Below are 27,438 nucleotides of genomic sequence, written 5' to 3'. Positions count from 1 at the left end.
GTGTAAAGTAACTTTTACACAGCAGTTTATAGCTTTTGAGGGTCATAGACCTCTTTAATATTCTCAGCACACAGGAAAATACCTCTGAATCTAGAAGGTTCATCCAGAGATCCCCAATCTATGAAATCTGGGTTATATAGTACCTGCTTTAGATACTAAAGTTCCTCCACAGATTAAAATTATAATGAAATTAATATAAATTAAGATTAATATAATTTTATAGCAGTAGTCCAAATATATTTCATTCAGAAAAAAAATTTCCAAAAAAAAAAATGTTAGTTTGAGGAAATGTTTATAAGGTGAAACAAGTCTTATTTGTGGCTAAAAATTTAATCTCTGAAAAATTACATTAATAATGAACTGCTGACAGTCTAACAAATACTATCTCAATCAAGTTATCTGTAGCACAACCATACTTACCAAAAGTATTTCAATGAAATGATGCCATATGATTACAACTTTAGAATTAAAGGGAAGCACTGCAATTAATTACAATTAAATTTGGGAAGACAAACTGTGGAAATAACTAGATAGTAAAGACCATGAGAAATTAATGTCTTGATGAAATAAAACAGGTGATGATGACTACTTTTTTTAAAACAGGATGCAACGTCAGCACTCAAATTTGAAATAAGAGCAACAGCCTTTACAGAACCACATCCAAGAGTTATTGAGCTAAACAAGGATGAGAATGTTGCACATGTAAGTTACTCTTTTAATTGGTCCACTGCAGTTAGGGTGTTCATAATTCCTTTTGCATACCTGAGTCAGGAAACCAATGTGTCATAGAGGACCTGGAACATTTCATTGAGAGGTGGCATTTTACACTGCTGTCAGGAGGAAATGACTGAGAGCTCTTTAGGGAATGAATCAGGTAGCAGTTAGAACAGGATGAACTGGAGGAAGAGTCACAAAGCCCATTTCATTTACTATTCCCGCTAGTGTATCTAGAGTTGTGTGGAATCCGCAAGAGAACAAACGAATGGGGTGGCTAGTTTTAATTATTGTAGGTGGTTGGAAGGAGTTTCAAAGTTCCTAACTGGTGTTTCTTTATTTTGCTTAATTCACATAGGTTCTACTAGAAGGAGTACATCATCAAATACCCAAACGTCATTTCACAATAGTGATTATTTCAACTAGTTTGCTACTTGGTCTTATTGTACTTTTATTGATTTCATATGTTATGTGGAAGGTAGGTCTTTAAAAATGCTATTTTTCCAAAACCAGTATCTCCCAAGTTGTTTTTTTTTTTTTTACTATACAGTGTATATATTCTTTATTTAAAAAAATGTTCAGAACTAATATTATAGTTTGGATACAGAACTAGTATTATAGTTTGGATACAGAACTAGTATACTAGTTCTGAACATTTTTTTAAATAAAGACTTGTAAAACATTGTATATTATGTTGAATATCAACTGGGGGAGGGTCTGAGGAGTCCTGTACTAACAGCAAAAATGCTTCCGTAAACCAGTATTTTCAACGAATTTTTACTGATTTTTATCTGGTAAAAGCCCTCATGTAGAGTGACCTGGGACACAGTTTAAGAGTACTGGTTTGACTGAGTATAGCATGTTCATAACTATTCACAATTATTTAATTTTTTCAGGCTGGCTTCTTTAAAAGACAATACAAATCTATCCTACAAGAAGAAAACAGAAGAGATAGTTGGAGTTATGTCAACAGTAAAAGCAATGATGGTGATTAAAAACAGATTACAAGAAGACATGAATTTTTCTCAGATTCTTCCATATACTCCTTTGCTTTGGACCTGAATTCTGTCTTAATTGGAGGGAATAATTCAAGCAGTGATCACTGAAAGAGAATAACTACAAAGGCAATACTTAATAGCTGAAAGGTCAACTTTAGATATAATGAGTAGAAAAACACTACAGCCTTTGAATTATTAAAAAAAAAAAAAAAAAAAAAAAAAACTAAACCCTTGCAGATATATTAAGTACATCTGAATTAAATCATCTTGAACTTCATATGTGCTCACTTTGGCCAAGGAAATCCACTGAATGGGCATTGGTTCATTTAAAATACATCTTTGAGACTTATATGAAGCATATTTTTAAAAATAATTTATAATTTTAAAGCAGTGTCCCTGAATCTTTTAATGAATAAAAGAGGAAGACCATTACTTCAAAGCATGTTTTATTTTTAAAGATCTGCATTTGTAACACATTTTGTATGGCAACTGTTTTACTCTGAAATGATACACTGGTTTCAGCTTAATGGACTGACTTGTGGAGAATTATACAGCTACGGATTTTCCCCCCTGTATATATACATTTTTTAAAGAATATAAACTTTGCTATAGGTATAAATCCACTAGCCTCCTATAATACACTTGTCAAGAGTACCCAGGAGTAAATTTTTTTTAAATCTTCAAACTTTTTTGTTTATAAAACTATTCAAGTATTCTAATTTATATTCCGAAACAGATTGTAAATGTTGCACTTTAGCTGCTATACACTGATATAAGAAATATGAAAACTGTGCCTCCATAGTGATTTATAAAAGCTGTTCCAGGAATGATTAGGGGGCTAACATTTCATCTGTTTGGTACTGTATTAAATAGTCACTGTCCCAAATTAAGCAAACATTTGCCTGGTTGTAATATTTCATTACTCTTTTTGAATATGTTCTTATCAGGTCTATAACAGCATTCACTTCTCCAGGGAAATGGAAAAACAAAATTCATAGTTCACTGAATATTTCCATACAGTGAACATTAATAATGTTTAAAGTTTGTTGATATTCAGATATATTTTAAAATGAAATAGCTTTCTGAATTTTAAATATTTATTTTGATGCCTGTGATCTAGATGCTGGTGACTTTGGAATATAATTTCATCTGGATCTCTTTATGTGTATAAGAAACCTGTGGCCAACTTTTGAACATCTGTTCTAGGAAGCAATCAAGTAGATAAATAAGAAAACAGTCTTTACTGTGGGGAATACTGCTTTGCATAAGGGCTCTGCTGCCAGCTGTCCCATTCCTCAGATTTTCTGATTCATGGAAGTTACTTATTCACAAGCCTGAGACTGGTGGCTGGAGAATGAGAAATGTACTGTGATTTGCCAAGGCATTTATTTGAGCAAAGTTGAACACAAAGCCTCCTTAACTGTGTACAAGCAAAACTAAAATGTATATATTTTAAGAGCGCTTTTTGTCAAAAAGACATTTTTATGCTTTTATCATCATTATAAAAAGCCAAGTAATATTCTACCCAGCTAACCCACTCCTCAGTCTATACCCAAAGGACTTAAAATTAGCATACCATAGTGACACAGCCACATCAATGTTTGTAGCAGCTCAACTACGAACCAACCTAGACGTCCTTCAACAGACGAATGTATAAAGAAACTGTGGTACATATACATAATGGAATATTATTCAGCATTAAAAGAGAATAAAATCATGGCATTTGAAGGTAAATGGATGGAGTTGGAGAATACCAAGCTCAGTGAAGTAAACCAATCCCAAAACACCAAAGGCCAAATGTTCTTTCTGATAAGTGGATGCTGATTCTTAATGGGCAGAAGGGGTGTGGAAGAATGGAGGAACTTTGGGCAAAGGGGAGGGAGGGCAGGAGGCATGGGGGCAGGAATGATGGTGGAATGAGATGAACATTATCCTAGGCACATGTATGACTGCACATATGGTGCAATTCTACATCATGTACAACCAGAGAAATGAAAAGTTGTGCTCCATTTGTGTACAATGAAATGAAATGCATTCTGCTATCACATATAATTAATTAAACTAATTTTTAAAAAGCCAAATAACTTTTAGAAATATATCTAGGATCACTCCCTCATGAAAAAAGTCAAGCACCAATTTAGAACTGTCTTCTCAAGAATGGTCTCTAAAGAAATTACATTGGAAATCAAGAGCTATGATTTCTGGACCTATGCATCTCAGGTACAAGAGTAACACAGCTACCAATTAGGCTTTTACATAATTCTAAATAAAATGTTATCAACTTTAAGTTTACCTATATGATGAATTTATAAACCTCACCACTGAACAACATTTTCTCAAAGATGGGATTATTCTTTTTTGGCAGACAGGCTAAGCATTAGAAAGATTTTCAAAAAACATGGTTCTGTTTCTGGTTACACAACTAAATGTGTCATTTTGGAATTTAACTTCTCTAAATTTGTTGTCTAATTCATAAAATCAGGGAAGTACATGATGGATTCAAATCTTGTAAAATAAAAGAGTCCAAATGAATTATCTTGATTAAATATTGATATCATAAAGGTTAAACATATGAAATGTTTCAGTTCCAATAAACACCTATACAAACCAGAATTTAAATTGTTTTTGATATTTCATATTTTCATCTTGATTTTCAAAAACCTCCTAGAAGCTTTTTAATATCAAAAATAGCAATTTTACTTTTAAAACATTTTCTTAAGATATCTGTTTAAAGAATGAGCAAATTCCTTCATATTAAAATTCTAATTTGCACATTTCTTTTATAAACAATTACATGTTACTTGGAAATCATTCACTTCTTCCAGGCTTCCTCCATAAAGACTGATAAGTCTTGGATGTAATCTGTAAAGAATATACATAACTTATTATTTAATCAACCTTTGATTTCAAACACATACATAATGATTATGGTACATAGTAATACCACCTAAAAATTACTAATGGCAAAGATGCAAACTTAGAGTGCCTCAAAAAACACTGGTAACTATTTCAAAGCCACCTAGACTAATGCTCCATATTGCCTCTGTGGAACAGTCTGTTGTCCCTCTAGCAACAATACATCTAGTAGGTGCTCCTACACGTTTGCCCATTAAAACGTAACACTTAACCAAGAATTAGCTTGTATATTCCTAAATCTATTTGTATCAATTGCTCTCCTCATGTACCAATATGTAAAAGTGTTCTGTAAAATATGTTGAATATTTTGTAAAGACTTGATAAAAGCAAACTCCTGAACAAGGTGCAAGGGTATTAGAAATGGCTGAAACTAAAGACTGTATACACCATTCAGATGACTTCACAAAGCCTTGAGATTTTGAACCATTTTTTAAAAATCTATAAAAGTTATAGACACATTAACTGTAGAGTTTATGCAGAATAATTTGGAATGCCAACATAGAACCCCAACCAAAAAATTGCCATTGCACTATACTATGTAAGAGTTGCTGAATAAATATGAAGTTATACTTTTCTATTGAAAGTTGTGTATGTGTCATTTTTTCCTTCCTTGTTTGACTTTTTGAAATAATGCTTTCCTGCAGTACTAGTGTTGAGTCTACTGGTGACATACAAAACAGTAAAATAGTTAGGCTTACTTGACATGGACCTCAGATGCAACTTCCATTAAGTCCCCATCTACATTCCAAGGAAAACTGTTTTCTAAAGTAGCTTCATGCGGTTTATCCTCCTCTGGGCCACAGCCACTAGTGGTGTTCCTTGGATGAACTTTTACTTCTCCAACAGTATAAGTCTCAACAAATGGAAAATTGAACTAAATAAAACAAATGCAAATAATCATGATATTGGCTTAATCTCTAACTGCTACTGCAAATCAAGAAGGTCTACTGTGGCCCCTCTCACAGGTAAAAATGATGCAAGATAATATTTTTACATCTTTGAAACTACCACCAGGGATCCTCAGTTTTGTTTTTTGTTTTGGTTGAAGGAGTCTTTTTCCTGAAGCTGGTTTGATTATTAGGACAATTGTATAGAACTTGTATGACAAATAGTTCCTATCTATGAAAAATTGCACATAATATTGTATATCTTCCAATAAAAGACTGGATCATTAATATATACCTGTTGATACAAAAGAGTTGTATAATCCATTGACTTATTAACTTGTGAATTCAGCTGGGGTGAATCAAACTCCAATGATGAAGCTTCATACTTAGAATTATGAAATAAAATGTGAAGTATATATTTTCTTCAAAGAGCCAACACAATCTGATTTTCACAGGTGTTACCCTGCCTCCTTCCCACTCTAAAAATGGCATCCGTTTTAAGAAAACTGATTACTGATCACTTGAGAATGTTACAAGGTAACCTTCAACTTGCAACTTTTCTTCTTTGCTTAAGTAAGCTATAAGGAAAAAGTATATGTATTCTCTGAAATAATTAAGAGTCAAATAATTTTAAGAGAACTACAAAATACTCATTTTAGTTTTCAGACAAATGGTAGGAAATTTACCCCTAATAGATTATCTTCATAGTTTCCCCCCTTATTCCACATATAAACCTCAACGAAGCAGAGTTTTAAAAGGCAATAAAAAGTAATATCTTCCACAACATTGTTATATATGTCAAAAGCAAGATCTAACAGATTGTGCAGTTCATATTGCAGAATAAGGAAGCATCAGCTATTCTGATAGAGGTAGAGTGAGAGGCTCCAAGGAGCTTGTTCTCTGTAAGAACTACAGTAGACCTTCTGCATCAGGCAGAAATTACATGACTCATACTTGCAGAGATTTCTACATAATCACTTATTTTAAGGATTATGTGATTTAAATGAGTCATCAATAACTGGCTGTTATTGGCTAAATTACACCCACCCCCCAAATATCAAGTTCTTAGTCCCAGTAACTGTGTATGTCACCTTACTTGGAAGTAGTGTCCTCAATTAAAGATGAAGTCGTTAGGGTTTGTCCTAACCCTACATGACTGATGTTCTTAAAGAACACCACAACACCACGTGATGAAAGGCAGGAGTGATCAAGCTGTAAGTTATGAAATGCCAAGAACTGAATCCACCGCCAGTAAGTCTATGATCTTAAATCATCACACCTCTCAGAATGAAGCACCAGTCATCCATTCAAATTCATTAATGATGAAGCCACAGACATTGTTAAATGGGACTTCAGGAAGCCAACAGTATGATGTGTGAGGTATGTTTTGAAGTGAAGGGGAGAAGAGAAGGCATCAAAATTATACAGAGAAGTGCTATGACAGTGAGGTCTTGGAGCTCAGCAAGACACGAGGCCAGGAGGCTCTGCATGTGAGGAAAGCTTCCCATGTGAGCTGAGAACACAGAAGATTTAACCCTGGAGGAGAGGGGAAGGAGCTCTGGAGAGAGGAAATAATATTTACAAAAGCACAGAGAGATGCACATACCCCCAGGAAAGACCACAGGAGGACACAGTGAGAAGGTAGCCATGTGCAAGCTAAAGCACAGCCTCACAGGAAACTAAACCTGCTGACACCTTGAGTTTCTAGCCTCCAGAACTGTGAAACAGAATTTTGTTGTTGTTTAAACCACCTATTCTATGTGTTGTGATAGTCCTAGAAAACTAACACAATGACCAAGACACAGGGAATCTGGTGGCGGATGGGAAGGAGGTTGCCACACAGGCAGGGGCTAGAATACAAAGGGCCATGTATTCCATACTGAGAAAATTAGACCTCAGCCTGATGACGAGGAGAAGCAGAAGAGAAATCAGTTGTGTTTCAGAAAACTCCCTCTCGAAGGAAATACAGAAAACCAGACCAGAGAAACAAAACAAGGAGACCAATAGGAGCAAGAAGGGATTAGGTTTAAATTCAAATGAAGGAAAAATTTCTAGATGAGATCCAACAGAAGTAGTTGATGGGAGATTGTGAGGAAGGAGTGAAAGAGGAGTCCAGAGTAACTTCAGGGTGGGTGGCAGGTGGTGCCACTGACCTGCACAGGGAATATGGAAGGAGTGGCTAGAGGAAAGTGATAAGGTCGGCTGTGGACATGGGGACTCAGGATGCTGTGGATTCCATAATCATTGCAGCACACAGAAGGCATAGTGGCTCTGCTGATCAAAAGAGAAGACAGGACCCTTGGGAGACATGATGCACAGATGAGCACTTCAAATAGCAGGGGGCAAGGAAATCACCCAGAAGAGGGTATCCTGAGATGTCAAGAGGGCTGCAAGTATATCCTGAGGAAGCACTAACACTTAAGGGTGTTAAATTACTTACCCCAAATGATAAAAAAAAATAATGAGAAACGGGGGAACTTTGATAAGGGGGTCAGCAATAGGATGGAGTTGAAAGGACTTAGGTTATTTTACTCTATATTGTATAAAGATGGGGAAAGCAACAGTGATTCTCAATCTGTTCCACAACAGATTATATAGTAAAATTCACTTGTTTAACCTGGTAAATGGAGTTCAGGGAACCAGATGTTGCTCTCCTTAGATGGAAGAACCATGTTTTTCCTTCCTAAAGACCAGCATTACTATTAATTATACAACAGATTATATAAACCCACATTCATCTGGTCTTTATAATCTTATATAATTTACATTTTTGGGAAAATGTCACTATGAAAGAAAGAGACCAAATACACATGCACACACACACTCCCAATGTTAGTTTGATATGAATCGATAACTTTTAACAAATATATCAAACTAACATTGAGAGCAGTTGCCTTGGGAACCATTCTATTTAATTTTCCTGTATACCATTATATAAGACATTTTGGAATTTGTTTGCAAAAAAATTATAGAGCAATATCATAAACTTTAATTTCTGGAAATATCAATGTGAATCAGTTAAATCTAATAAAACACACAGGCCATAATTTCTTCCATCAAAAAAAAAATCACTGGCTAAGTACATGGAAAAATACATTATATCTTGCATAACATAATCTAATTTAAAAACATTTTCCTACTGATATAGAACTATTTTCATTATATTCTGTATATCTTATTCTTTTAGGTAAGCTTTGATTTTGAAATCAGAAGACAGTTATTTTCACTGGAGAAAAAAAAATATGTCTATAAAAATTGCCTCAGAAATTTGCTCCTTAGGGAATTCTATAAGAGATCTTCCATACACAATTTATGCAATAGATGCTCCCCTAAAATAGAGCTTCTCAGGTTCTCATTAATAACTCAATACTCACTTCTCAGGTATTTATTTCATAGTAAAAGATTAGGAAAAAAATCTATACCAAGGTAATGATGCTAGGAACAAGGGATGTTGAATGCTGTTCATTTTGTTTTCTTGTTTCTGTTTTCTGACAAAAAACAAAAACAAGGAATATGTTCTGCTTTTGGAGTAAGAAAAATAAAGTTGATTTTAATGTTTAAAATTTAGTAAAATCTTTGTGTGAACATGTTTTCATTTCTCTTGAAGGAATGAATGGGAGTAAAATTGCCAAGTCATATGGTAAAAGAATTTTGAACTTTTAAAGAAACTGCCCAAGTGTTTCCCATTTCCAAACCCAATGTATCATGTCCAAACTGTTCCACATCCTCACTAATCTATGAATCTTTAGTCTTTTGCAGTTATTCTGAGACATGTGTAATCATATCACCCTGTGGTACTAATATGCATTTCAGTAATGACTACTGATGTTGAGTATCTTCATGTGCTTATCAACTACTCATATCTTTGTTGTTGTTGTTTTGAGATATTTAACTTAAATCCTTTGCATTCCATACTATATTATGAATCATAACATCACTTCTTACCACATAAATATAGACAGCTATACTTTGTCAATTTATAACTTAACAATTAAAATAAACAAATAAAATGATGTAATAAATTAAAAATAAGTAAAATTTAAAAATTAGTAAAATAAGAAAATGCATAAATTCCTTTGAAAAAAATCATTAAATCCACAAATTTCTCCTAGACACACATATATTACTTAGGCTTACAATCACTTGTCTTATATCCACTTGTCTCCTTTGTCTTCTTAGAGATTTATATTAAAGGAAAGTGTGATTATGTCTGAATTTCCTAAAATATCCAGTTGGTAATATGTTTATCAAAAAAATAGATAGACGAAAACTCACTGCTTGAGGACTTCCTAAGGAAGTTTGAAATTATGAAGGAAGAATGCGAGCTTCTCAGGTTCTCACTAATAAGTGGTAATGGCTCTGGTCTGGAAGCAAGATTCAGCAGCCGGTCGTTGGCTGAATCACTACATCATTCCCATCATTTGTTGTTTTTCCACTACATCTAACACTATTTTATACCTTTAGAATATGCAAGGCTATAGACAGAGTTTTACAACCACACCTGTGTACCTCAAGACTCAGACTGGGTCCAAAAATCTGGCAAAAGAATATAACTACTGTCTCTTCAAAGTTAAATCACTTAAGTGGAAATATATATCTCTATGTGTTCTTGTTCTGAATAAAATAATGTCTGCATAAAAGTGGTGTATTATGAAGCATATTTGGAAATCTTTTTTAACCAGTGAACATAGGCAGACCTGCAAATAAATGTCAAAAAAATCCAAAGTGCATAACTTTGGAGAGCCTGCTACCATAAAATCAAAACTGCTGATACAACTTCAGATTTCATTACTTTTCACTCTGAAGAACAGCCTGAGTGTGTGATTATATTCTTAATTTGCTTCACTTTTCAATATAACACAATATTTTCTATTTGGAAAAAAATGTATAACCCATATCTCATAAAAGTCAGTTTATATTAACACTGGTGGATGTTTTTCAAACTCTGGATAAAATGCAGATTGAAGAAAAAAGATTAATGTATTCAGAAGAAAATAAAGCCTTTTTATGAGGCAAGCCTTGGTGTCAACTCTTGAAGCATCTTTTACTCCATGATTAATAGCTTTGCAAATAAGTAACAAAAAGAAGGCACCATACCTGATTTTTTATACTGGCATATCTTTTCAGGTGTCTTATAAATTGTGGTCGAGAAGTGTTTCGTGCAATTAAAAGAGCCATACTTCCATTGTTTATTCTGAAATTAAACATTTGCATTTGACATTAAGAAGTTTATTAAGAGACTTCTTCAGAAGCTACTCCATATCATTTTCTTATAACAAATATACTGTTTACTAGAAATATTGGGCAAGATAGCTTAATCATCACCATATTAAATTTACCTAAAACTCTTAAAGTCATATCTTACTGTGTTATTGTTTAAATGATGGAGTTTTTCAAATTAGTTTTACTAAACCATTTGTTTCCTTCTCAGCAAGGTCTTACATCAGGGCTCTTTAAAAAACAAACCATCATGCATCCTATTCACATTATGAAGTCACAATTTAAAATCCACTGTCATTATTTAAAAGATATATTATAAAATAGTTAACATGTACAAATGGTATAATACATAGCTCAACATTTTCTAAAATCTAATGTGTGATTTAAATATTTATTTTATGGGCAGAAGGTCTAAGTGACATAGGAAATGAAATAAATCAAAGTGGTCCTGGGTGGAGGAAATGGAGTGAACAACTGTGCCACACATGTTCAGTTAAATAACTGAGCATTTTAATCTTGCCTAACCATTCCATCCAATATGATAGACTGGAGATTCAGAGGTGTGATTTAGTGCCAGAACAGCCATGCACAAATGCATTCGCTTAAGAAAGCAATTTGCAGAATCCATGCAAACGACTTCAAGCCTGATTTCAGTGCAAACATGAAGTTCTCCCAAGAATATGACATAAAAAACAGCTCTTTAAATCTTACGGGAGCTCAGGTTAGAGCTGTAAGGGACCTTAGAGATTATCTTACTGTTTACTCATTTTATGTAGAAGAAAAAGACCACAAGAGTGTAAATGATGTGCTCAAAGACACAGAGAAAAACAAAATCACCTCCAGCCCCAAAGCTCCTAATTGCCAGGGTCCAGTGTCTCTTCTACTTATCATGCCACCTCCTCCCCTTCGGAAACAGCAAAAAAATGTTCAGGGTAGTGTTATTGTACATCTTTGTTTTTCTAATTGTGTCATTTAATAAACATGAGAAGTATTACCTATGTCTGCTTTTCGATATTTACTAGTAATGGAAACATACTCAGTGTGCCTGGCACTGTTCCAAATGTCTCATATATATCAATGCATTTACTCTTAGAATATGTAGAAGAAAATTAGTTCCTAACACCAATTTGCACCGAGGTTATTTTGCAGTATATTATATTTTATTGCAAGTGGAAGAAAAGCTGAAAGTAGGATCTCTGATTATTCTGAATCATTCAGAAGCTATATCTCTGATATCTCTGGTCACCTGAGGCCCGGTCTAAAGGGCCTTCACAAAAACTGGAATGTTTTCCCTATAAGCCACAGAAGAAATCCATAATTAGTCATCCTTCTTTGAAAAGCTCAGCGATACTGATTAAAATAGGAGAGTCAGCATTGGATTCCCAGGAAAGCTGAACATTGATGGAGTTGCTTTGAAAGAGGTATGAATCAATTGCTCCCCAAATAGCAGGGCTACCTCCCTTGGAAGTCCTTGAGCAAGCAGGGTTAGAAAAACACTGTCTCAAGGACTGCGGGATGCAGCTTCTGGGCCAGCTAGCCACATCTTCATGTCTAGCAGAGGAAACTGCCATTTGGGAAGCATACAACTATCTAGGATTTCTGAGGATGTGGAAAGGAAACAACCAGGCTCCATTTCCAAATCACACAAGCTTCAAAACCCTCCTTCCAACTTTCTGCACTAGACATGCTTAATGTGAACCTTGCCATCTGGGTTTTTATTATTAAAGTTGTTAGTTTCTCTTTTTTTCCCCCTCTATCTTTGGATACATGTTTATTACCTTTATAGCAATTACCAAGGAAGAATTTTAAAATCACTCCCTTTTCTAGATGTTAATTTTTCTGGTTAAATATTTTGCAGGGAAGTTAAAACTAATCATTAGTATGTTATAAATTGCCAAAGTACAGAAGTCATCCTTTCATTCCACTTACAGAGAAAATCTAGAGTTGATGTTGTTACAGTTTGGATGTGAAATGTCTCTCAGAGCCTCCTGTGTCAAAGGCTTGATTCTTAACTCAGCAATGTTCAGAGGCTTTTGAGAAGTGACTGGATCACCAGAGCTCTGATTTCATCTATTGGATTAATCTATTGATGGGTTAATAATTGAATGGACTACTGGGAGATGGAGGAAAATATAGTGTGGCTGAGTTAGAGAAAATAGATCTCTGGGAGCACCCCTTGGGAGGGTATTTATTGTTCCCTACCTATCTCTTCTCTCTCTCCTTCCTGGCCACTATGAAGTGAGAAGCTTTTCTCTACTACACACTCTCCACCACAATTCTCTGCCTTACCACAAGCCTACAGGAATGAAGCCAGCCAGCCAGCTGTGGACTGAAATCATAAGCCGAAATAAATCTTATCTTTTAAGTTGATTTTCTTAGGTATTTTGTAACAGCAATGAAAAGCTAACAAAACCTTATTTTACAATAGTCATGACCCTTTTTACTATACAGGATTGGAATTTGGGAGAGATATTTTCATACTCATAATGGACAATGATTCAAAAAAAATCATTATTGCAAGAGCAATAATGTCTATCTATAGATGAAATTTATAAAATGTCTCATAATGTATTTAACTAAAAGTATGTGTAGTGGAATCCTATGCATCATAGTTCACATTAAGTGGAACTGAAATGTTTCCTTTAAAGTTTCAAATGAAAACACATGTGCTATCCTTTTCATGTTAAGGATATTTCTGTTTGCTTTAAGAATGAAATAGATATTCACAAGAAACATCAGAATGTAATGTTTTCAACAACCAGTAAAAACGTAAATAAGCAAAGGAAATAAGGTAGGCATGAAATAACAAGATGAAGTCAAGAAAACCAAAGGAATGTGATTTTAGCCTTAGTGATACCAAAAGGTCAATGATTATCTGGCAAAATTTCTAGTTCAACAGTTTTTCTCAACCTACTCAGAAAATTTTGTTATCTGAAGGATAATAAATCCTTCAGAAACTCTTACGTGCCAAGAGACACTACCTATTAGGCAGTTTCTAGCTAGCCAAAGGTAAACTGGGCATCATGAAAGAAAAAATTGGGTTTATAAAAAGAATATCAAGAACTCAATAAAAATGCTTACTTACCTGGTATTAGGTGCCAAGCCTCTGGGTGCCACTGAACACAGGCAGGGAATTGCCATAATGCTGACATTCAAGAACTGACCCTGGATCATTTGCCATTGATCATTACAGTCTAAAGGCAATGAACGTGACTAGTTACTTTCCTCACCAGAGCACAATGCCAATACAGCCTGGCTCAGGTCACAAGGAGGTGCTGCTCTTGGACTTACCAGAGTTGAGTAATCCCTGTGCCCTCCTGAAAGAAAGAGAACAAAACAGAGACAAAACATGTCACACACACACATGCACATGGTACCTATTAGGTATGAAGAAATTAGAGAACCCATCCTTGTATATATTAAAGATTTTATTAAATAGTAAGTGAAAATATATGAGAAATTTTGTCCTGCCAACCTGATAATGTGTTAATTCATCTAATGGTAGAACAGTATTATAAGAAACAATGATTTTCAATTACTTTCATGAGTAGAGCCCTTCCTCAGTTTGGCTTTGATTAATATTTGTTTTCCACACTAGACTAAAATTCTCATGAGGGCCAAAATTGCAAGTTTTGTTTGGGTTTGGGCTCATGAATATATCTAAAGTGTCTAGCATGCAGTAGGCACTCAAACAGCTGTTGAATGAATAAATAAATGGATTCGACTGGATGTATGTGTCCTGAAGACAGAAGCCAAACTATATGCTTACTAGAACGTGCAGGAGTCTGTGATTCTATACTCTTGACTCTTAGTATATAAGAAAATAACCTAAGATCACAAGTCTAGTAAATTATTTCAAAATGTTTTATGCTTTAAAGAAGGATACAGATGTTATTACATTGAGCTTTAACTTACATTTTTGGGTCATCCTGAGAGACATTAAGTGGTAAAAATGATATTTCACAATCCTCTGGCCTAAAATAATAAAATTTATTATTAATAGTCATTGACCCCATGAAACAAAATTCTTGGTTTAAGAAAAATACTTACTCAAGTTTTGCTAGTGCCTTTATTACAGCAAAATCTCTCCGTTGGTTAGGAGACATCCATCGATATTTTTCTGCAAGAGCCAAAGTTCTACCACCAAAGCCAAACATGGCTGAAAACCCAAAGCGAAGAAGCTTGCCAGTGGTACTGAAGGAGCAGACATCAACTGGCTGTATGTGCCCTGAATTTTGTATTGAATATTAGTCAGTGAATGAAGTACATCTAGTTATCAAAGCAGCAAACATCAAAGACCACAATTATTTATCTATGGGATAGTATCTCAAGGTACTGTACACCACAATGAATATCCTTGCTTTCTCTTCATCTCTCTTTACCTATAACTATTATAGACATCATTTGTAACTTTTCTAAATTCTAAGTGAAAAACCTAAAGCAGTAAATTTTTCAGCTTATTGCTATTTCATATAAAACACAGCTAAGGAAGTAATGTTGAAGTTGATGCACAAAATAAACTTAGATTTAACTGTAGTTTTGCGTTGTATTTTTCTAAAATAAAATGTTCCAAATTGGGATGATTAATAGACTACAGATGTGTTCTGGTTAAAATAATTTTCTTGTAATTTTTTTTTTTATTTTAACATAATCCTAGCCCGAGAGTCTTGGTATACTAAAAAAAAAAAAATGTTTATGTTATATACTAAAATAATATCCATAGATTCTTCTGGATCTGATTATAAAATTGTGGTTTTGAACATCATTAGTATTTTTTTTCTATCAAGATTATAGTAAAGCTTCATTTACTACTCTTTACAAAACAATATTTTGAATAAGTAATCCAAATAGTGAAGCCCTGCCTAATTGACTTCTTGGTTTCAGTCAAACATTTCTCTGATCTCAAGAGACAAAGAACTTGCCATTCCTTAGATACAACTGGCAGAAATAAAACAGTGTTTCTTACATAAATAAAAACTTCCTTACAAAACAAACTTCTTTGGAAGAATTCTTACCCATTATAATGTGCAAAGTTGCAGTTACTACGTGAGGGACCCCATGAAGAGAATGTGCCAATATGTTAGTAGATCCTGCCAAAGCAATTTTTAAAACATGCACTATCAGTATGGCATATGTTTTAAATTAACATCTGCTCTTATTTTATATAAATGTCACTATGTAATGTTCAGACTAAAAATTAATGAAAATTTATAACATCAGAAAAATTAATGGAAACATCAATGAAAGTACTGCTTTCCCCTGACTGCATAAATGTGCATCAAATATGTACTGTGTTATTTGTTGAACTTTTAAACGATTTGAAAATGAGCAAACAGTATACAGTTCCTATTTAGTTTTTTTTTAATGAATACCCATTTTTCTACCCTCTCCCAAATGCTTGCTACATCAAAGCCCCAACTTTAATGAAGGTGCTTTAGCTTTTAAACCAAAATGAGCACCAACAGCAGAAGGGTTGCTCTGGAGAGTAGTGACAAATGCATAAATATATAATAAAAATCCAAATAATAAATAAAACAAAAATTTAATATTATAAACTTGAATGGGTAGTCTCTAAGTATATTTAATGAGCCTTAGAGATAAGTCCCAAATGGGACTCCTACCTATTATTTGACCAAAAAAAAAAAAAAAAAAAAAAAAAGAAGATAGTGTCCTATATGAAGGAAGTATTTAGCTTTGGATTATTTTTTAAGGTACAAAAATCTATATCTTAGACAATAAGAAATCAATTTCTCATTGTCAGAGTTACTAGGATAATTTAAGACTCACAAGGATTTTCCCCTCACCAGCCCATAGAAAAAAAGAATTCCCCAAATTAGGCCCCTATAACATCTATGTGGGACTGAAATCAGGTACAAAGGCCTATCTCAGAAGGAGGAATACTAGCTAGCCTTGCTCATTTCCAAGAGGCTCAAAAGGGGTTAAAAGTACTAAAAATAGTGAATTAAGCTACAGATTTTTCTTGCATTAAATAACACAGAAAATAAGTCTAATAATAGCTGAGAGTTTCAAAACCACTGGTATGGTGTGCTAATTACTAATTACAAAACTAGTAATTAGCCTGCTCCTGTGTTGCGTTATTGGATGCTTCCCTGTGCAGTCAGACAGGATCCTACTTGTGCCACTTGAAACTATATTCTTGAATTCTCAGTTGGAGAAACTGAGGCATCTCAGCCATTATCCATCAAGACTTCATTACTATTAATTACTAGGTTTCTATCTAAGCATTAATCATTAATAACCATATTTCAATTACTAATAACAAATATACATAATTAAGACAGACCTCTAGTAATAATTTAAAGAAAAATTTGTCCTAACCAGTTCTTAGATTGGTTCCAAATGATTCACCAAAAGGCAAGCTAGGGTCTGTCTAATCCTTATTATCAAAGTATAGCCCACAGAGAAATGACAACACCCACGTGCTTATTAAAACATTGGTGCCCATCAGAAACAATACAAGGATGCCCACTTGAACCCCTTCTATTCAAAATAATACTGGAAGTTCTAGCGAGAGCAGTTATTTTTAAGAGAAAGAAATTACAAACTGGAAAGGAAGAAGTTAAATTGTCACTGTTGCTAGGAACATGATCTTATACATAGAAAACACTAAAGACTTCACCAAAAATCTAAGAAGTAATGAACAAATTTGGTAAAATTTCAGGATACAAAAATCAACATACAAAAATCAGTAGTGTTTCTATATGCACTTACAACAAACTACGTGAAAAGAAATAAATAATCCCATTTACAATATCTGCCCTCTGAAAGTACTTAGAAATAAATTTAACCAAGGGAGTGAAAAAACTTTACACTGAAAACTACAAAACACTGATGAAAGAAACTAGAGATGGGACAAATAGATAGATACCTCATGTTCATGAACTGGGAGAATGAATATTGCTGAGATGTCCATACTACCCAAAGCGATTTGTAGATTCAATGTAATCCCTATCGAAATTCTAATGGCTTTTTTTTTTTGAGATAGGAAAAATATCTTAAAATTCATATGGAACCACAAAAGACACAAAGTAGCCAAAGTAATATAATGCACCATGAAGACCCATATTTATTATCGTAAACCTTTGGGGGTTTGGATCCATGTTTTCAAACTTTTTCAGAAGCTTATTGAGGTCTGCAAATACTTCCCCCTTTGCTGTGAATTTTCATAGAGGTGGTTCTTTTCCTTCTCCTGCAATTTCTTATCTCCTGCCTCTCTTTTCAGCTGCATATTCACTAAGTAATAGGAATTTTTCAGCTCCATTATAATAGTAGGGAACTACCATCATATATTTATAAATATAATGCATGTAATCATGTATATAAAGGATGGTATATATAGCACACTGACTACATACAAGGAAGTAAAAATAAGTCAAGAAAAAAGAAGATTTAAAATGGCTTTAAAATGGGCAAAGATTTAGAATAGTCATTTCTCCACAGAAGACATACAAATAGCCAACAAGTATATGAAAAACAAGGTTAAGTATCACTAACCAGAAATGAAATTTAAACCACAATGAGATATCACCTCACACCCATCAGGATGGCTGTTATAAAAAGAAAACAAATGTCCAGGACATAAAGAAATTTGAATCTTGTGTACTTTTATTGGAAATGCAAAATGGTATAGTTGCTATGGAGAATATTATGGAGGTTCCTCAAAAAACAGAAAATAGAACTACTATGTGAATCAGCAACCCCACTACTGGATATTTCATTTCATCAGTATGACAAAGAGATACTGTTCATTGCAGCATTGTTCACAATAGCCAACATATGGGGTCAACCTAAGTGTCCATCAATAAAAAAAAATGGATAAAGAAAGTGGTATAAACATTGCAATGGAATATTATGCAGGCTTTAAAAAGAATAAAATCCTGGACTGAGCGCTCATCTAGCACGTGCGAGGTACTGGGTTTGATCCTCAGCACCGCATAAAAATAAATAAATAAATGTCCAACTACAACTAAAAATAATATTTAAGACCCAGAGAGAGGCCTGCCCCAGCACCTGCATGGGGAGGCACCCTGCCCTGTGCTGGGGTTCCTGATTCACCAAAGTGTGGCTCCACTGCCCAACATCAGGGTACATATAGGCTTGAGGCTGTCGCTGCCATGAAACTAGAATATTGCTGCTTCTATCAAGGGACAACAATAAGGATCTGGTAAGACGTCACCAAGGTCCCTGAGGGTCTGGCTGCAGCAGAGGTATCTTTACTAGGGGTGCTAACAGTTATCCTGTTGCACGGAGTCTTGTGTGGGGTTGCCTCTCTCTTATTTCTCCTACTAACAACCAACTTCTCATGATTACTCTCTCACTAGTCATATAATCTAATTCTCTATAGTCTCACATCCTACCTCATAAACATCTCAGCCAAACCCTCAAAACCCCCTTCTACCATTAGAAACTGCAAACCATTACACAGACCTATTGACTGTATGGTAGAAGACACCTGAACTCATCATTTCTGATTATAGTGATAAAACTGTAAGTGTAAAAATAGAAGCTAACTGATCTATGGCTGCAAATTGGGTACACTGGATGCTATAATACTGATCTCCCACTTAAAGGTGAAGTATTGGTAACCTGTAGGAACACTATAAGACAATAGGGCAGAAGCTGTCATATCTTGGATCTACACTGCAATAGAGAAAGACACATAGACATCATGAAAAACAAATGAGAAAAGTGCCCCAAACAAACCAAGATACTTCAGCAATAGAATCCATAGATAGAGAAGGAGTTCAGAATATACATAACTCAAAAGATTTGGGAATTAAAGAACCACCTAAATGAGCAGATACAGGCAAAAATTGATCACTCCAACAAAGAGATAAGAGAGCAAATATAGGTAGCAAGAGGTAACTTCAAGAAAGAGATAGAGATTCTTAAAAAAAGAAAAAAAAAAAACAAAAAACAGAAATCATTGAAGTGAAAGAAACAATAGGGAAACCATGAAGAGAATATCCAAGAATTATGGGATACCATCAAAAAAACAAATTTAAAATTTATTGGGATAGTGGAAGGTTCAGAGATTCAAACCAACGGAATGCACAATTTCTTCAATGAAATAATACCAGAAAATTTCCCAAGCATGAAGAATGAATTGGAAAATCAAATGCAAGAGGCCTATAGAGCACCAAATGTAAAAAATTACAACAGATCTACTCCAAGACACATTATAATGAAATGCCTAGCATACAGAATTAGGATAGAATTTTAAAGACCGCAAGAGAAAAAAAAAATCTGCTGAGATCCTAATTCGTCTTCCCATATGAGGGAATTCGTCTTCCCTTATATGGGAAGATGAATTCGGATCTCAGCAAATTTTTTAACTCAGAACCTCAAAGCCAGGAGATCCTAGAATAACATATACCAAGCTCTAAAAGATAATGGGTGGCAACCAAGAATGTTATATCCAGCAAAATTAAGCTTCAGATTTGATGATGAAATTAAAACCTTCCATGATAAACATAGCTAGAAGAGTGTACTGCAAGAAATCCTGCACTACAGAACATTCCATGAGAAGGAAATGAAAAATAATAATGAAAATCTACAAAAGGGAAGAACTACAATAAATGAAAAGTCAACCAAAGGAGAAACCAAGTCAAGTTAAATACCAAAAATAAACAAAAATGACCAGAAATATAAATCATGTCCCAATAATAACCCTGAATGTTAATGGCCTAAACTCACCAATCAAAAGATATAGACTGGTAGATTTGATTAAAAAAAATCAACAACAACATGCTGCCTTCAAGAGACTCATCTCATAGGAAAAGACATAAACAGACTAAAGGTAAAAGGTTGACATAAAATATACCATTCACACGGTCTGTGTAAATAAGCAGGGGTTTCCATCCTCATATCAAATAAAGTAGACTTCAAGCCAAAGTTACTCAAAAGAGATCAAGATGGATATTTAGACTGCTTAAGGGAACTATACATCAACAAGACATAACAGTTATAAATATATATGCCCCAAATAATGGAGCATCTACGTTCATCAATCAAACTCAAGTTCAAGAGTCAAACAGACCACAATACAATGATTCAGGGTGACTTTAACACACCTCTTTCACCACTGGACAGATCTTCCAAACAAAAGCTAAACAAAGAAACTACAGAACTCAAGAATACAATCAATAACTTGTATATAAATATATAATAATAATATATAAGATATATTATCCATCAACAAGCAAATACACTTTCTTCTCAGCAGCACATGGATCCTTCTCTATATATTATGCCACAAACAACTCATAGTAAATACAAAAAAAGTAGAGATACTACCCTGCATTCTATCAGATCACAATGAAATGAAATTAGAAATCAATGATAAAATAAAAAATAAAAGTTACTCCAACACCTGGAGACAAAATAATATGCTACTGCATGAACAATGGGTTACAGAAGACATCAAGGAAGAGATTAAAAAATTCTTAGAGGTAAATGAAGACACTGATACAACACATCAAAATCTCTGAGACACTATGAAGGCAGTTCTAAGAGGAAAGTTCATTGCATGGAGTTCATTCCTTCAAAGAAGAAAAAGACAACAAATAAATGACCTAACATTACATTTCAAAGCCCTAGAAAAAGAAGAACAAATCAACACCAAAAGCATTAGAAGACAGGAAATAATTAAAATCAGAGCTGAAATCAATGAAATTGAAGCAAAAATTGAAAAATTGACAAAACAAAAAAGTTGGTTCTTTGAAAAAAATAAATAAAATTGATAAACCATTAGCCTTGCTAACAAAGAGAAGGAGAAAGAAAACTCAAATTACAAACATCTGTGATAAAAAAGGAACTATCACAACGGACACTACAGAAATACAGAAGATAATTAGAAATTATTTTGAAAACTTGTACTTCAATAAAATAGAATATATTGAAGGCATTGACCAGTTTCTGTAGGCATTTGATATGCTCAAACTAAATCAGGATGATATACACAATTTAAACAGGTCAATTTCAAGCAAGGAAATAGAGGATGCCATCAGAAGCCTACCAACCAAGAAAAGCCCAGGACTGGATGGATGCACAACTGAGTTCTACAAGACCTTGAGAGAAGAACTAACATCAATACTACTCAAAAGTATTTCATGAAATAGAAAAAGAAGGAACACTTCCAAACACATTCTATGAGGCCAATATCACCCTGATTCCAAAACCAGACAAAGACACATCAAAACAAAACAAAACAAATCAAAAACTTCAGACCAATATCTCTAATAAACACAGATGCAAAAATTCTCAATAAAATTCTAGCAAATCAAATACAAAAACATATCAAAAAGATAGTGCACCACGATCAAGTAGGGTTCATCCCAGGGATTCAAGGTTGGTTCAACATATAGAAATCAATACATGTAATTCATCACATCAATAGACTAAAAGATAAAAGTCATATCATCTCAATAGATAGAGAGAGTATTTGACAAAATACAGCACTGCTTCATGTTCAAAACACTAGAAAAACTAGGGATATCAGGAACATATCTCAACATTGTAAAAGTTATCTATGCTAAGCCCAAGGCCAACATCATTCTAAATGGAGAAAAATTGAAAGCATTCCCTCTAAAAACTGGAACAAGACAGGGATGCCCTCTTTCATGGCTTCTATTTAACATAGTTTTGAAATTCTAGCCAGATCAATTAGACAGACAAAAGAAATTAAAGGGATATGGATAGGAAAAGAAGAACTCAAATTATTACTAGTTGCCAATGATATGATTCTGTACCTAAAAGACTCAAAAAGTTCTGCCAGAAAACTTCTAGACACTTCTCAGAAGAGGATATACAATCAATTAACAAACATATGAAAAAATGTTCAACATCTCTAGCAGAGAAATGCAAAATCAAAACTACTCTAAGATATTATCTCACTTTAGTTAGAATGGCAGCCATCAAGAATACAAACAATAATAAGTATTTGTGAGGATCTGGGGGGAAAGGCACACTCATACATTGCTGGTGGGACTACAAATGATGCAGCCAATCTGGAAAGCAGTATGGAGATTCCTTGGAAAACTTGGAATAGAACCACCACTATCTCACTCCTCAGTTTACATTCCTCGGTTTACACAAAGGACTTAAAAATAGCATACTACAGGGACACAGCCACCTCAATGTTTACAAGCAGCACAATTCACAGTAGCTAAATTGTGGAACCAACCCAGATACCCTTCAGTAGATGAATGGATAGGGAAACTTTGATATATATACACAATGAAATATTACTCAGCATTAAAAGAGAATAAAATCATGGCATTTGCAGGTAAATGGATGGAGTGGGAGAACATAATGCTAAGTGATGTAAGCCAATCCCCAAAAACCAAAGGCTGAATGTTTTCTTTGATATGAGGATGCTGACTCATAATGGCAATGGTGAGGAGCATGGGAGAAATGGAGGAACTTTATATAGAGCAAAGGGGAGGGAAGGGATATGGGAGTAGGATAAAGGGTGGAATGAGTTAGACATCATTACTCCAAGTACATGTATGAAGACATGAATGGTGTGAAAATACTTTGTATATAACCAGTGACTTGAAAAAATGTACTCTATATGTGTAATATAAAATGAATTGCATTCTGCCATCATGTAATAACAAATTAGAATAAATAATTTAATAAAAAATACTTTTAAAAAAAAGAAGGAAATTACATATTTTGTGACAACATAGTTAAACTTGGAAGATGATGTTCTAGTGAAATAAGAGCCACAGAGAGACAAATGCTGCCTGATCTCACTTATATGTGGGATCTTGAAACAAAAAATAAATTAAAAAAAAATAAAGAACTCACAGAAGCACAGAGTTCACAGTACCAAGGCCTGGAGGAAGGGAAGCTCAAAGACATATTTGTCAGATGAGGAAAAATTTAAGTTAGGAAGATTAAGTGCAAGAGATCTATTGTACAAAATGGTGACTATAGTTAAGAATGTGTTACATACTGGAAAATTGCTGGGTGTAGAGTTGAAGTATTTTCCCAAAATAAGTATGTGAGGTAATGCATATGTTAATTGTCTCAATTTAGCCATTCTACTATGAATACACATTGCAAAATATCATGTTGTACTTGTTAAATATATACAATTTTATGTCAATTTAAAAGTAGATGAAGATAAGTAGTTTGAGACAGTTATTAATGGAAACAAATTAATTTAAAAAAATATTGACCCTTGGGCTGCACTCCAGGCATACTGAATCAGAGACAGAAGATTTTAAGATCCTCAGGTGATTTGTGTGCATAGTGTCTTGAGGTATGGATTGAACGTGTGGTCTATGTGCAGTATTAAGATTACCTGGGAGCTTGTTAAAAATGCAAATTCCTGTTTCACCTCCAAGGCATGTAGCATGGGTGTTCATGTGTGCCTGCACTCTTCAAGTGACTTATACACACTCCAGGTTTGAGAATAAGTGGTTAGAAACCCGTTACTCTATGGATTTTAATCTAGGCCTTTCCAATGACTTTTGACCTTCTACAGCTTGCCTTTTGGTCATCTAATTGCTAATTCATCTGGAATGAAAAAGAAAAATAAAGAAGAAACTAATCAATCTTTTCTTCCCAATCAGATTTATGGTAAAGAATTTGGAGGAAGCCATGTAATTAGAAATATTTAGGATTATCGATGGATTATAGTACTCCACTTAATACATTTCCTCCATTGCCACGGTTGATTAGGAGTAAACCATAAAAGCATTCCTGTAGAAAGGCCATTTAAAAACAATGAAATGTTGTCATGTGCAATAGAGAATGACACATATCATGACTCAAGAAAATACTATTTATTCCCTGTGAGTTTGAAGAATGCTGAGTTTGCCCAAACACAAATCATTTCAGAATGCTAGAGATGGATTTTATTTTTGTGTCCTCTCAGACTTTGCAACATTGCAACTTCTTCCTAATTCTGTAGAATTTAGCAGATACTAGGCATGACCAGAAACCAGAAAATTATTTAGGTCACCTACTCATTAGTGCATACCTTGATCTTTGAATGGGGTGTTTTTTAACATTCTGAAGAAAAAAGAAAAGTTCACGAGAAAGTAAATGTAAAACTCCAAAATTATAGAGGCTTTTAGATTTTTGTTTGAAAAACCTGAAAGATCACATTTTGTTTCAGAAAATTGTACTCTATTTGAAAAGATGTCTACATGCCAAAAGAACATGCTGCTCACATAAATAACAACGGTGTAATTTTAACATTCTCACAAAAGCTATAAATGTTCTACCTTAAGGTAAACATTTTAATTAGCCTAAAGAGTTATTTTTCTTAACACTACCAGCAACTTTGCCCACCCTCCCTCTCCCCAGACCTGCTAAAATGTGCCAAATACAAAGTGTAAGGACAGAAGTAGCAGTTCACGTAAAGCAAGATAGATGTTTACCAGGCAGACACTACAGAGGTTTGGGGGGGAAAAAAAAAAAGGAAAAGAAAAGAGAAAAAAAAAATGTCCTTGGAAGTGCAAGCACTTCTGCAGAACAATTAACTTAATTAACCAGACATCATGAATATTCATAAGGCTGTTAATGTCTCCCACATCCAAACAGATAAATGTGATGTAATGACTTCCTAGTCAAGCATATCTAAAATTCTCATGAAAACAGCACCTACACTTTGGTTCTTTGCCTGAAATATCATAGAAATTAACAGTCCCTCGGCAATATTTTATTCTCCTCAAATTAATTGGAAAGCATGAATTTATTTATGCAAACTCTATAGGAATATATGGTTCACAGCCATCAGTATGTGGATTGAGCCTTGTTTTACAACAACTGGATTGCTTTTTTATTTTTATGTCCTCTCAGGCTTTTTCCTCTATCCACCCCCCTCCCCAGTTTTAATGGGAATCTCTCTGTATAGTTCCTTAGCACCAGTTCCCATAGCAACAAACACCATTCCTAATGGCCAGCAGTTCAAATACAGGCTTCCCCACATCTGATCCATTTGAGTCTGACCATAATTCAGCGGCTTAGTCTGTTGGCTCAGTGGAGTAATTTACTAAACACTCTCCCTCTGGGTGTCTCTCTCCAGGAGGCAAATGGCTTCAAAGGCAGACTGTCTCCTCATGTTCAGCTTGGAAACTTCCTGCCTAGCTCTTGTTTCCATTCTCTATCAAAAGCCCTGACTAGGCATAGCGTCCTCATATTAAATACAGCCCACACATGACTTTCTCCTCCTATTAGATGGAATTAGTAAGCTGGAACTCCTATCCAACAACCAGAATTTTGGCAGCATGCTGTCATCTTTTAAACAAAAAGCATTACAATGGTGTTTCCACAGATACCCACTGAATACAGTTTATTTTTGAAATTAGAAATTTGCTTTAAAATTATAAAAATGTAATGCTATTTCTTTATTAAATCATAGTTGCATATTAAAAACATAAGCATAGCTAGCGTAGCTAAGTGCCCACTTTATGCCAAATGCATACTTCTTGGGACACCCTTTTCCACTTTTGATGCATGGCAGCTCATGACCTCAGGAATTTAGGCTCTAATGAAGAAAAACAGTGACTTACTAAACACATCCATTTTGCATGGAGGGACATGTTGGAAGGGTTACACTAACTGCATTCAGAACTACAAAAATGATAACAACAACAAAAGACATTTAAAAAATCCCCAAATAATTCATCTTTTTCCTCCTTTGAATTGAGGTTATTTGTTATCTTCCACTTATGGACCATTATAGATTTTTCTACATATAACTTACAATTATATCATAATTTATCCTAATAATCTCCATTTTTACATTCTTGTTTTTATGATTTTATACTCTCAAAAGACATTTGGCCATCTTTGGTCCTTGGTCAATTTAGCAGCAATATTAAATATTCTAAAAGTCATGGCTATCAATAGAATAAATTTTCTTCTAACCATGTGCATTATTTTCAGAATGAAAACATTTTTCCTCCTTTTAAAAACAGGGCATGATGTTTTAAGAATGAAAAAAAAATCAATTTCCTTCATTGTTGTTTATTTAAATAATAATTTAGGGTGAAGCTTGCAGAAAGTGTTTTCTTTTCTGGACCAGGGTTTGGCTCTAGCAGTTCTCCCTGGCTTCCACCTCCTCATGCCCACTTCCAGTAATGATTCCAAGTCTTGCTACAAAATGAATTCTCCTAGAACAAACTCCATCAGGTTGCTCCCTTGATCTGGAGCAACCCATTGTTCCCTACTACTTCTTAAATACAATTCAGACCCTGTGGCTTCAGTCTGGCCCATTTTGACACTATTATCTCCCATCCAATGGCCTGTTTTCCATTTCATAAGCACTTCTGGGTTTTGCTGTTATTATTTTTTGTAGCTAAAAAAATAAATAGCTTACTGATCTTTTTAGGCCATAGAGCCTACCCACTTTAAGGCCTGATTCAATTGCTATTTGCTCTAGAAAGTCATCTTTATATTCATTCACTTGAGAAACTATCCTGCACTGTGTTATATTCTCTTCCAGGCATTGGAAATATGGTAGTGGATGGAAAGATAACCAGTCTGGCCTTGATGGAGCTCACCCTCTAGGGCTTGGATCCTCCTTCTAGTTGGAAGGAATCTTTGGATATTCAAGGTTTTCTGGTTATAGTTCAATTGCACGAGTTCCACATTTTACCTTGTATGAAATTAAAAACAATTTGACTGATGGGTGTCCCATTTTGAAACTTCCTATCTAGTAC

At 34.3% G+C, this 27,438-nt stretch overlaps 2 protein-coding genes across 2 annotated transcripts in view; one reads left to right on the top strand and one right to left on the bottom strand.

Moving 5' to 3' along the window:
* Itga4 (integrin subunit alpha 4) overlaps window positions 1-5,211 on the top strand; it is an 83,796-nt gene extending 78,585 nt beyond the window's left edge. The window contains exons 26-28 of the mRNA XM_027943944.3: window positions 604-702; window positions 1,073-1,192; window positions 1,611-5,211. Of these exons, the coding sequence (XP_027799745.1) occupies window positions 604-702; window positions 1,073-1,192; window positions 1,611-1,709 (318 nt within the window). The 3' untranslated portion in view covers window positions 1,710-5,211. The remainder of the gene's footprint in view (window positions 1-603; window positions 703-1,072; window positions 1,193-1,610) is intronic.
* Window positions 4,493-27,438, bottom strand: part of Cerkl (CERK like autophagy regulator) — a 109,245-nt gene continuing 86,299 nt past the window's right edge. The window contains 7 exon segments of the mRNA XM_071619009.1: window positions 4,493-4,574; window positions 5,327-5,502; window positions 10,613-10,709; window positions 13,821-13,955; window positions 14,651-14,710; window positions 14,786-14,963; window positions 15,751-15,825. Coding sequence (XP_071475110.1) covers window positions 4,493-4,574; window positions 5,327-5,502; window positions 10,613-10,709; window positions 13,821-13,955; window positions 14,651-14,710; window positions 14,786-14,963; window positions 15,751-15,825 — 803 coding nt within the window.

This window comes from Marmota flaviventris, chromosome 11, assembly GCF_047511675.1.
Source record: "Marmota flaviventris isolate mMarFla1 chromosome 11, mMarFla1.hap1, whole genome shotgun sequence".
NCBI classification, from domain to species: domain Eukaryota; kingdom Metazoa; phylum Chordata; class Mammalia; order Rodentia; family Sciuridae; genus Marmota; species Marmota flaviventris.
Note: the sequence above shows the minus strand (reverse complement) of the source record. Positions and strands in the feature narration are given on the sequence as shown.